This window comes from Xenopus laevis, chromosome 7S, assembly GCF_017654675.1.
Source record: "Xenopus laevis strain J_2021 chromosome 7S, Xenopus_laevis_v10.1, whole genome shotgun sequence".
NCBI classification, from domain to species: domain Eukaryota; kingdom Metazoa; phylum Chordata; class Amphibia; order Anura; family Pipidae; genus Xenopus; species Xenopus laevis.
The window spans coordinates 100,535,593-100,548,106 of NC_054384.1; the positions used below are offsets into that span (position 1 = coordinate 100,535,593).

The window sequence follows — 12,514 nt, forward strand, 5'->3', positions numbered from 1 at the left end:
AAGTGTATTTACCCATGGGTGTCAGATTAAATATTTTTACTGACCTGTTTTTGGCAGCTTTTGTTCTCAGATAGTTGTCAAAATGAGCCCAGTGTCACATGATTAACTGCTGTTGAATTGCTTTAGGATTTAGAAAATATTTTTGCTTTTTTTAAGCTTGTAACATCTGGTTATTGTGGCTAGACATGGCAAACAGAGACATTGAAGCAACTTACAGATTCCAGCTTCCTGGTTCTTCTGAGCAATTGTGGAAGGAGGAGAAGCCAGTTAATCAAATTACCAGCTAACAGATAAATCCTCAGTTTTAATGGGATGCTCATCTTTTGCATTTTCCTACCAGAGTGGTTGCATTTTGCAAAAGAAAACTTTACCTATTATAATTTTTAAAAAAAATGCCTCTGGGGAAGGGGGTCGCTGGTATGTGAGCTGCACCCTTGCGAGCCAATCATTAATATGCAAAGGAATGATGATGGCTGGGCAATTGCAATAGCGCTCTAGCCATATGCACGCTTCCCTACATCTGCTGCTTTTGCAAAATCCTGCCACTTTGGTGAACACAGAAAAAGTGAACATCCCCTTTAATGGGCTCTTAATTATGCCAAAGCCAGAGACAGGCACAACAAAGGAGGAATGGGAGGGAGCTTGTTTATACAGAGTTCATTATCACTATTTACACCCAGGGCCGGATTTCCCTGCGTATGAGCCATTGCGCAGGGAAACTCGGAGTTCCCAATTTATTTTAGAATGCGGTGGGGTGGCGTGCCACCCCTAAAATTTCGCCACCCTAGGTCCGTGCCTTTGTGGTCTCGCCACAAATCCGGGCCTGTTTACACCAATGAAGCTGATTTGGAAAGTGATGCTTGTCTGGGAAGTAATACATGCTTAAATAAAACAATGATCCATTAGTGCTTTAGAATAAAGAAATGCATTTTTTTTTTACTAAAGAATTGACTGAATACATTTTAGGGGTATATACTGGGGATGCACCAAATCCAGGATTCAGCCTTTTCAGCAGGATACCGATTTGGCTGAATCCTTGTTCCTGGCCAAAACCGAATCCGAATCCTAATTTGCATATGCATATGCAAATTAGGGATAGGAAGGGAAATCACGTGACTTTTCCCACACAAAACAAGGAATTAAAAAAAGTTTTTCCCACTTTTTCCTTTCTCGGCCCTAATTTGCATATGCAAATTCGGATTCAGTTCGTTATTTGGCCGAATCTTTCACGAAGGATTCGGGATTCGCCGAATCTCGAATAGTGGATTCGGTGCATCCTTAGTATATACTTAGCAACTATATGGCTCACTGCAATTTTGATTGTCACACACTTGTGCATTAGTGCAAAGGAACCCAATTAAGGAATTTCCTCCAAATCCAGAGTGTTTGGATAATATCATCCAGCCAATAAACAGAATATCTACTGATTGTGACAGGCATTGTTTTACAGCGAGGCTGTTGAATGTATCACTGCTCCGTATAAACATTCTGATAGCAAAGGAATAAGGCACTACAGCAGAAACTGCTCAAAAGTGTTTAATTGCCACACAACAAGTTTCGAAATAAATAAAATATAATCTTTATTGTATGTATGTGTGTAGGAAACAATATTGTAAAATTGTATTTTCTGGGCAAGAAATACTGTTTGTCTGTATTTTTTTGAGTGGATATACATAATTGAGTTATTCCAAGTTACATACCAATATAAAATAAAACCAGTTCCTTTTTTTTTTGCAGTTAAAACTCTTTCACTCGGAACTGTTGGCTCAACTGGAACACAAGCTTGAATTAGACATTAAGTATTTAACAGTAAGTGTATCTAGTGGTTTCCTGAGCTTATCAGGTGCCCCTGCTTTCCACTTCTGTGCCTGTCACATTCCAACTGATAGAACTTACTTCATATTCCCAGGCCACGCTGAAGAAATACCAGGTGGAGCACCGGTCCAAGTCGGAGTCGATTGAGAAATGTCAGTCGGAGCTCAAGAAGCTGAGGAAGAAGTGCCAGAACAGCAAGAATCCCCAGAAGTATAGTGACAAAGAAGTGCAGGTATAGTGCCCTGGGTCACCGATCAGAAATTAGTGGCTATACAAATGCACCAATCAGAGCTCGCAGAACCTTTCCCGGATTGTGGGGTTTTTTGGTGCCACAAATAGAAAAACTAAAATGTTGTGATGATGCTGTGAACAAGCCATTAATGGGCTCTCCAAATATTGGACTGTAGATATACTGCGAACAAAAAGCTAAAAAGGCAAGAAAATAAAAGTCACCTCCAAACTTGGTGTTGCTGAAAAATAAAAAGAGGCACACCGCAAACTAGAATAATTTCTGACATCCTGGTAATAATGGCAAAGTCCAGCACGAGGCATGTTGTTCTGATTAACAAACCCTAACGCTTATTGTTTTATGTCTGTAAAATTTTGCGTGGCACACCCGTAGGGCCGGCAATCGGATCAGCCCGATATTGCCCACCTCAATGTGAAACTGCAAACTGGAGAGCTGCTGAATAAAAAGCTTAATAACTCAAAAACCTTAAATAATAAAAAATTAAAACCAATTGCAAATTGTTTTAGACTATCCTTCTCTACATCATACCTGGGGGCAGATTTATCAAGGGTCGAATTTCGAAGATAAAAATACTTCGAAATTCGACCATCGAATTGAAATAATTCAACTTCAAATATCGAATTGGAAGTTTTTTTCAGCGAATTTGGGTATCCTGTGGTCGAAGTATAATTGAACGATTCGAAGGATTTCAGCGATCGATCGAAAGATTTTTCTTCGACTTAAAAAAACCTAGAAAACTGCTATAGAAGGTCCCCATAGGCTAACATAGCACTTCGGCTGGTTTAATTTGGCGAAGTATTGAATTTGAAGTTTTTTTTAAAGAGACAGTACTTCGATTATCGAATGGTCGAATATTCAAACTATTTTACTTCTAATTGAATTTGAAGTCGTAGTATCATATTCGATGGTCGAAGTATCCAAAAAACTACTTTGAATTTCGAATTTCTTTACTTCGAAAATTCCCTCGAATCCACTTCGACCCTAGATAAATCTGTCCCTAAAAGTTAATTTTAGAGTCAGGCCACACGAGCAGATTCGGGGAGATTAGTCGCCCTAGCAAACTGCCTTCCCCCTGACCTCCGCCGGCTAAAATGAAAATCGCCTGGGGAAAGGCAAATGCGACGCTTAGATTCCGTAGTCGCCCGAAGTTGCCTCACAAGGAAACTTTGGGCAACTTCGCAAAACAAAGTGCTGCGTGTCTGTGTGTAATTCAGTGCCTGGTATCTGTATCTTTTCTCACCATTTGCCAGTGGATATCTGTGACCCCCGGTTCTCTGTTATTGTCTGTTGTGACTTTCTGTGCTTATCGGCGGGTGGGTCAGAATCCTTTGATCGTGAGAATCAAATCTGTACCTACAATATCTTCAGTGTTACAGGAACAATTAGACTGTAGTGGTTTCCATGTAGCTATGCAGCGCCTCAGCCAGCTTAACAGCATGTTGGTTGTTTAGGAAGAGATAAGCTGGCCATAGATGCAAAGATTTGATCCAACAAATCTCCGTTTCGTACGATTTTCGGCCATGTGTGGAGTGTCCCGACATTTTTCATGAGATGACGATCGGACAGGTTAGAAAATTTCTGTCGGCTGCCGATAATATCTCTGCATGTATTGCCGATCTGACAATATCAGTGGGAGACTGTCACCAGCTTTTGTTGGACATATCTTTCGTACGATTGCTGTCAGGGGCAGAACATTGTCTGATCTGTTCTTTTACTACTTTATTTGATCTGAATGGTTAGTGGCAGGTCGGGAGGTGGCACCGAACAATCTATGCACGTCTGAGAAGAATCCCTGGTAATTAGTTCCTTTAGCAGAGACCGTTACTCCCTTGAAAGTGCGCATCTTTGTTTACTTCCTGTTAGAGCTTATGTTTACATGTCCATTCAATACTCTATAGAGATCACAGTGCAATGTCCGTCCCAGTGTTAAACAGCTTCTTATTGTAATGTGCTAAACAGGCATCCTAGGATTGTTCCAGAATACTCCTCCACCGGGAACAATGGCATTCTTGCCTTCCTCAGGCTCTAATGTCAAGGAACAAAAAACATGACATCACTTCCTTTCAGGAAGTGTCCATTTTAAAGTACATAATACAAACCTGTCTGGAAGGTTTACCTCTAACATCTTAAAAAAAATCAAGTCTCATACAATGAAATCTAAATATAAGTATCGGTTGCAAGAACTGATTAACTGCACAGGTTAATATTCGCTGCCCCAACTGACCAAGTCAGCAGTTTAGCATATACTTCCCAACATCTGTAAATGGAAAGAGGGATAAAAATATTAGCACAGTAAATGGTTTTGACCATGCCCATTTTCTGGCCACCCCCCCCCCCCCCCCTTATTACCATGTAAATTTTACACAAAGTTATGAAAGTTTGAACACATTTCTGGGAACAGTTTTGCTAATGATGGTGAAATTGCCCTTTAAGCTGTGAATCGCAGTTTCTCCAAGAGACTGGGAAAAATAAATAGTTACTGTTATCTCTTTGCTGATCTTAAATTGTTACAAATGTATCAAAGTGCAGGTGCTGAGTGTTCTTGGCTCCCTGTTACTATAGTAACAGTGGGATAATAGTCTCTGGGAAGGGAGTGTGACTGTGGGATAGCAGGTATAGTAGGGAGAGATGGTGTCTATAGTAACAGTGGGATAATAGTCTCTGGGAAGGGACTGTGCCTGTGGGATAGCAGGTATAGTAGGGAGAGATGGTGTCTATAGTAACAGTGGATAATAGTCTCTGGGAAGGGAGTGTGGCTGTGGGATAGCAGGTATAGTAGGGAGAGATGGTGTCTATAGTAACAGTGGGATAATAGTCTCTGGGAAGGGAGTGTGACTGTGGGATAACAGGTATAGTAGGGAGAGATGGTGTCTATAGTAACAGTGGGATAATAGTCTCTGGGAAGGGAGTGTGACTGTGGGATAGCAGGTATAGTAGGGAGAGATGATGCCTATAGTAACAGTGGGATAATAGTCTCTGGGAAGGGAGTGTGGCTGTGGGATAGCAGGTATAGTAGGGAGAGATGGTGTCTATAGTAACAGTGGGATAATAGCCTCTGGGAAGGGAGTGTGACTGTGGGATAGCAGGTATAGTAGGGAGAGATGGTGTCTATAGTAACAGTGGGATAATAGTCTCTGGGAAGGGAGTGTGACTGTGGGATAGCAGGTATAGTAGGGAGAGATGGTGTCTATAGTAACAGTGGGATAATAGTCTCTGGGAAGGGAGTGTGACTGTGGGATAGCAGGTATAGTAGGGAGAGATGGTGTCTATAGTAACAGTGGGATAATAGTCTCTGGGAAGGGACTGTGCCTGTGGGATAGCAGGTATAGTAGGGAGAGATGGTGTCTATAGTAACAGTGGATAATAGTCTCTGGGAAGGGAGTGTGGCTGTGGGATAGCAGGTATAGTAGGGAGAGATGGTGCCTATAGTAACAGTGGATAATAGTCTCTGGGAAGGGAGTGTGGCTGTGGGATAGTAGGTATAGTAGGGAGAGATGGTGCCTATAGTAACAGTGGATAATAGTCTCTGGGAAGGGAGTGTGGCTGTGGGATAGCAGGTATAGTAGGGAGAGATGGTGCCTATAGTAACTGTGGATAATAGTCTCTGGGAAGGGACTGTGCCTGTGGGATAGCAGGTATAGTAGGGAGAGATGGTGTCTATAGTAACAGTGGATAATAGTCTCTGGGAAGGGAGTGTGACTGTGGGATAGCAGGTATAGTAGGGAGAGATGGTGTCTATAGTAACAGTGGATAATAGTCTCTGGGAAGGGAGTGTGACTGTGGGATAGCAGGTATAGTAGGGAGAGATGGTGCCTATAGTAACAGTGGGATAATAGTCTCTGGGAAGGGAGTGTGGCTGTGGGATAGCAGGTATAGTAGGGAGAGATGGTGCCTATAGTAACAGTGGATAATAGTCTCTGGGAAGGGAGTGTGGCTGTGTGATAGCAGGTATAGTAGGGAGAGATGGTGTCTATAGTAACAGTGGGATAATAGTCTCTGGGAAGGGAGTGTGACTGTGGGATAGCAGGTATAGTAGGGAGAGATGGTGCCTATAGTAACAGTGGGATAATAGTCTCTGGGAAGGGAGTGTGACTGTGGGATAGCAGGTATAGTAGGGAGAAATGGTGCCTATAGTAACAGTGGATAATAGTCTCTGGGAAGGGAGTGTGACTGTGGGATAACAGGTATAGTAGGGAGAGATGGTGCCTATAGTAACAGTGGGATAATAGTCTCTGGGAAGGGAGTGTGACTGTGGGATAACAGGTATAGTAGGGAGAGATGGTGTCTATAGTAACAGTAGATAATAGTCTCTGGAAAGGAATGTGACTGTGGGATAGCAGGTATAGTAGGGAGAGATGGTGCCTATAGTAACAGTGGCATAATAGTCTCTGGGAAGGGAGTGTGACTGTGGGATAGCAGGTATAGTAGGGAGAGATGTAGTAATACCTTGGGGGCACAAAATGGCATATAGCACCTTGCTTGTTGATAAGTTAGTTCTGGCACCGTGTAAAGATGAGGAGAGTCTCTGGATTGAAAGAAAAGACTTCATTCACTGGCAGGTTATGGTAAATGGGATTATGTCAAGGGTGCTTATGAGATGGATGTGGAGCGTATCAACTGAGGTGTACATCTGCTAGCTCATGGCCTAGAGTCGCAGAGCAGAGCTTTATGTGTAGGACCCAATAGGCCCATTGTATATTTATGGGATGTAGTGATGGGGATGGGGTGAAGATGCAAAGGTAAGGTTACTAGTTAAATTAAGGAATGTTGGCCTGGTATTTGTACCTGGATAGAGAACTGGCTAAAAGTTGTAAATGGAACATTTTCTAATTGGGCCAGTGTTGTTAGTGGAGTACCGCAGGGCTCTGTACTAGGTCCCTTGTTTTTCAACTTGTTTATTAATGACCTGGAGGTGGGCATTGAAAGTACTGTTTCTATTTTTGCAGATGATACTAAATTGTGCAGAACTATAGGTTCCATGCAGGATGCTGCCACTTTGTAAAGTGATTTGTCAAGTTGCGAAACTGGGCAGCAAACTGGAAAATGAGGTTCAATGTTGATGAATGCAGGTTATGCATTTTGGCAAAATAATATAAATGCAAGTTATACACTAAATGTTAGTGTCTTGAGAGTTTCCTTAACTGAGAAGGATCTAGGGGTTTTTTGATTGTCTAATTCTGGGCAGTGTCATTCTGTGGCCACTAAAGCAATTACAATTCTGTCATGCATTAAAAAGGGCATTAAAGGAACAGTAACGTCAAAAAAAAAAAAGGTTTAAAGGAATGAAAATATAATACAGTGTTGCTCTGCACCGGTAAAACTGGTGTGTTTGCTTCAGAAACACTACTATTGTTTATATAAATAAGCTGCTGTGTAGCAATGCGGGCAGCCATTCAAAGGAGAAAAGGCTCAGGTTACACAGCAGATAGCAAATAAGCTCTGTCTGTCTAATGGTGTTATCTGTTATCCATTAGTTAACCTGTGCCATATAGCCGTTTTTCAATTTCCGCCATTGCTCCACAGCAGCTTATTTATATGAACTATTGTAGTGTTTCTGAAGCACCCAGATCAGTTTTATTAGTGCAGGGCAACAGTACATGATATTTTCATTACTTTTAAACACTTACATTTTTTGGTGTTACTGTTCCTTTAACTCAAGGGATGAAAACATAATTATGCCTCTTTATACATCCCTGGTAAGGCCTCATCTGGAGTATGCAGTTCAGTTATGGACTCCAGTCCTTAAGAGGGATATAAATGAGCTGGAGAGAGTGCAGAGACTAAGTGCAACTAAACTGGTTAGAGGGATGGAAGACTTAAATTATGAGGGGAGACTGTCAAGGTTGGGGTTGTTTTCTCCAAAAAAATCCACTTGCGAGGGGACATGGTTACACTTTACAAGCACATTAGAGGACATTATAGACAAATAGCAGGGGACCTTTTTACCCATAAAGTGGATCACCGTACCAGAGGCCTCCCCTTCAGACTAGAAGAAAAGAACTTTCATTTGAAGCAACGTAGGGGGTTCTTCACAGTCAGGACAGTGAGGTTGTGGAATGCACTGCCGGGTGATGTGATGCTGATTCAGTTAATGACTATAAGAGGGACTTGGATGATTTTTTGGACAGACATAATATCAAAGGCTATTGTGATACTAACTCTATAGTTAGTATAGATATAGGTATAGATAATGTAAGTGAGAGTAGGGAGGGGTGTGTGTATGGATGCTGGGTTTTCATTTGGAGGGGTTGAACTTGATGGACTTTGTCTTTTTTCAACCCGATTTAACTATGTAACTATGTAACTATGTATGCTCATAGTAAAGCTTCTGAGCTATTTGGCTTGGGGGCCTTTGGTTTTCTGTTCACTCAGCTGTATTTCGTTTCACCCCCCTCTTCAGTTTCCCATTGGCAAGTCAGCTGTTTTGGTTGCTTGGGGTCGGAAGGAGAAGCAGTGTTTGGTTCCAGCGCGTTAGAAAGGCCGGGGTATTTATTATCTCTGCATCCCCTTTTGCCAACACGGTCGCTGTGGCAACCATTACTTCTGGATCATGACTTGCCTACGAGAGGCCATTGTGTTGTAAGCAGAGGGTGGGGGAGGTGAAGTCGAGAGGCAGGGGTAGGCTGGTTTGGGATTCAGAGGGACGTGAATAGAGGAGAGCTCTTATAAAGCATGCGAGGATGTTTTTCTTCCTACATGTTCCTTTGGTACCATCCTGTTTATTCACAGATACAGCAGAAGGCCTTAGACCGTTTGCTGCCAAAGTGTCCTACAGGCTGGAACAAGCTTTATACCCAACCCAATATTCCAGAACAGAATGAATAAGAGCATATCTTTGGCTCACTTCATCGGTGCCCATGAGATGCATTTTGACAACCTTTGTATTTGGCAACAGGATGTGAGATACCTTCGGGCGCTGAAGATCAGTTGAAGCTTCCCCGTCATGTTACTAATTCATGTGTTGAATGTGCAAGCCAGCTGCCCTCTTTCTTGTCTTTTAAATATTGCCTCAGTTTACTTTGATAGGATTACCATACTATAAGCCTCAGCACAGAATATTGCCAGTTGGAGTACAATGGCTTTAAGGAAGTCCATCAATTCTTCTGTTCTATTTGCTGCTGAACTACTTGTCCCAGAACTATCTTTATGCGGTGCAAGCACAGGTGACCACCCAGATCTGACACATTTTCCTCATATGGAGAAACTGCATTAAGTATAATCAAGATTAATATAAATAACGGTCCAAAAGAGGCTGTTTTGCCCTAGGTTCCACCACCACTAGATGACAGACCTCCAAGTTTAATTACTGTTCCGATAACTAGCTTGTGACAGTATGAAGTAGATGGGATTACTTATCTACTATCTACAAGACCAGTAGGGTCTTTCTAACTTTCTAAGATCAGGAATCAGAAAGTGTCAAGTGATCTCAAGCGTATTCAAGCCACTGAAATGATGTAAATTGAAATGTCCAATGCCTCTGAATCTTCCCACCAAATGAAAACCATATTTTAAAATTTAACAGCAGGTTATTCTTTTGTCTTTTGCAGTATCATTTGCACAATGTCTACACTGCATTTTCCTTTCTGTATGTATTTTTGGCTAAATAGCATTGTTACTACGGAATAGATAAGCCAAGTACTCACCTGTACAACGGTATACTTTCCCTTTAAAGGAGAACTAAGGCTTAACTAAAGAAGTAGGCTGGAAATGTTGTACAGTATGTGTTGTGCTTCTGTACCAGCCCAAGGCAACCACAGCCCAAGGCAACCACAGCCCTTTAGCAGTAAAGATCTGTGTCTAAAAAGATGCCCCAGTAGCTCCCCATCTTCTTTTCTGCTGATTCACTGCACATGCTCTGTGCTGCTGTCGCTTACTGAGCTTAGGGACCCACTCACAATATACAGTACACATAGAATAGAAATGTCACAATATAAGGCTGATTAGTAATTAATACACATAATTACTACATGGCAGCACAGAAACCAGTGCAATTAGCATCACAATTTAATAATCAGCAAACCTGTAGCATCAGCTTATATTACAGGGGAAGCTCATTTTCTGCTGGATAATTAGTGACGAGCCCTAAGCTTAGCTTCTCAACAGCCAATCAGAGCCCACTGAGCATGTGAGTGTCACAGACACTTTCCAAGATGGTGACCCCCTGTGACAAGTTTGAAGTCCTGGATCATTGCTGCTATTGTGAAGCTGGAACTTTAGACTGGTGAAAGAAGTTCAGTATATGAAATAAAACATTTTAGCCATATTAATTTTTAGGGTTTAGTTTTCCTTTAATACAAAGGCTTTCAGACATTTTGGGTTCAAAGCCATATTTCCATCCAAAATTAGGATGCAGCAAATTAGCTTGGTAGTGAATTATATAGAGTTCTATAGTTTAACCACATTTACCAAATTCTATGCACGGGGCTTGAAATGCAGTTCCCATGGCCCCCCCTCTCACCATGAACCTTCCCTATTAATGTCAGCTCTTTGGAGCTACAAGAATCTTAGCTATGGCTATAACACATAGGGCATTTTTGATCACTGCTGCATCCAATATAAGCTATGGGTTGCTTTCCTTGGGTCCATGATTATTTCCAAAAACAGGCTCCTTGAGGGGTCTGTGAGCTCCATGACTACTATTACATGTATACGCATGCTGAATATCCGTGGCTGATTTACCCCAGGAATGACTTTGTTTGTATCTGTTATTTACAGTACGTTGAAATCATGAGCACAAAGCAATGTGAGCTGGACCAGTTTGTGGCGGAAGGATACAAAGCGGCTCTCACAGAGGAACGGCGGAGATACTCCTTCCTTGTAGATCGGCAGTGTGCAGTGTCCAAACACTTTAGTGCCTATCACAGCAAGGTACTTGGAAAAAAATATCTAGTTATACTTCATCACCTACAGCAGGTGTTTCTTAGCCCTGATTTTATGTAACTTTGTGGCCCAAGACTTGGTATAATGTCATTATTTGTAATAATTGTAATCTTCAGAATAAATATACTGAACTGTTGTAGGAGGACAATGTACAATATTAATGGGAATCATATGTTGATCCACCTTGAACATGGTAACCCATTTTGTACCCGAAGCAGTGATGGGCGACAATATCCCATTTCGCTTTGCAATGAACACAGTAAAAATTCGCAAAACGCAAGAAGTATGATTTTTTTTTTTGTTTTTTGCAATGGATCGGAGGCTATGGGCATTTTTTCTTCCAAGCCATAGGTTAGGAAATTATGATTTGCAAGGGCTGAGGGTACAAACAAAGTTGCTAAAAATGCACCAGTGCAGTTACTATATATTCCAACCAGTCATATTATTGTGTCATCTTTTTTTCTATAGACATCGAATCAAAATTAATGGCTATTAGTTGCCACGGCCTCCAACTGAAATCATGGACTCCAATGCTACTTAGATGCCAGTGTCTACCACTCCCAAGGGGCCCAGGCTATTAGACCACTGCCTACCCTAAGGCTCTATGGCTTGGCAACCAATTAGTCCACAACCTGAACCGCCCCTGACCTTATCCAATTTTGAGTTTTAACAACTTAATCCAATCGAAATCTTGGGCACTTTAAAGCTGGCCATAGATTTTCGGACCGGGTGTGGAGAGTCCTGACATTTGGAGATCAGTCGTTTGGTCGATTGGACAGGTTAAAAGATTTCTGTCGGCTGCCGATAATATCTCTGCATGTATTGCTGATCGGATAATTTTCAGTGGGAGACTGTCACCAGCTTTGTCGGACATAACTTTTGTACGATTGCTGTGAAGGGCAGAACATCGGCTGATCTGTTCTTTTACTACCTGATTTGATCTGAATGGTTAGTGGCAGGTCGGGAGATGGGTGTCAGGACTGCCAGAAGTACCCGACGGTGCTGTTTACATTCTCGGTGGTCAGTGAAGATCCAAGATGGCAGCACCCATGCTGAACACATGGCTGCAGTGTCGCTGCATGATGATGTCATCACTGGTGCCGGGATCTCGTCATAAAAGGGCGCCCAAAACACTTTGACGGCGCCCAAGAATAGGATTCAAATCACTACTGATCCTGGCTTCCTGTACTGCCTGTTTTCCAGCCTTGATTCCTGCTCCAGCCTTGATTCCTGCTCCCAGCCCTGATTCCTGCTTCCAGCCTTGATTCCTGCTCCCTGTCCGTGATTCCTGCTCCCTGTCCGTGATTCCTGTTACCTGCCTGTGTTATTGAACTTTGCCTGGACTTTGGACTTTTGCATCTGATCTGCCTGCCCTCGTTAACTCCTGCCTGTGACCACTACTACTGATTCTGCTTAACCCTTCGGATACCGCGACCTTGCTCCCACTAGAGGGCTTCCTCCTTGATCCAGACTACCTCCCTGGAGGGAGCTCCCGGCTCCCTGACAATGGGGAAGTCCGATCGTTCGAAGATTCGAACGATCGGATCTTTGCATCTATGGACAGCTTAA

The 12,514-nt window shown here is 42.3% G+C and overlaps 1 protein-coding gene across 1 annotated transcript in view; it reads left to right on the top strand.

Annotated features, from left to right (window-relative positions):
* The window catches only part of LOC108697814 (brain-specific angiogenesis inhibitor 1-associated protein 2), a 62,903-nt gene that overhangs the window by 38,486 nt on the left and 11,903 nt on the right, over nt 1-12,514 (top strand). The window contains exons 5-7 of the mRNA XM_018228246.2: nt 1,738-1,809; nt 1,910-2,047; nt 10,781-10,933. Of these exons, the coding sequence (XP_018083735.1) occupies nt 1,738-1,809; nt 1,910-2,047; nt 10,781-10,933 (363 nt within the window). The remainder of the gene's footprint in view (nt 1-1,737; nt 1,810-1,909; nt 2,048-10,780; nt 10,934-12,514) is intronic.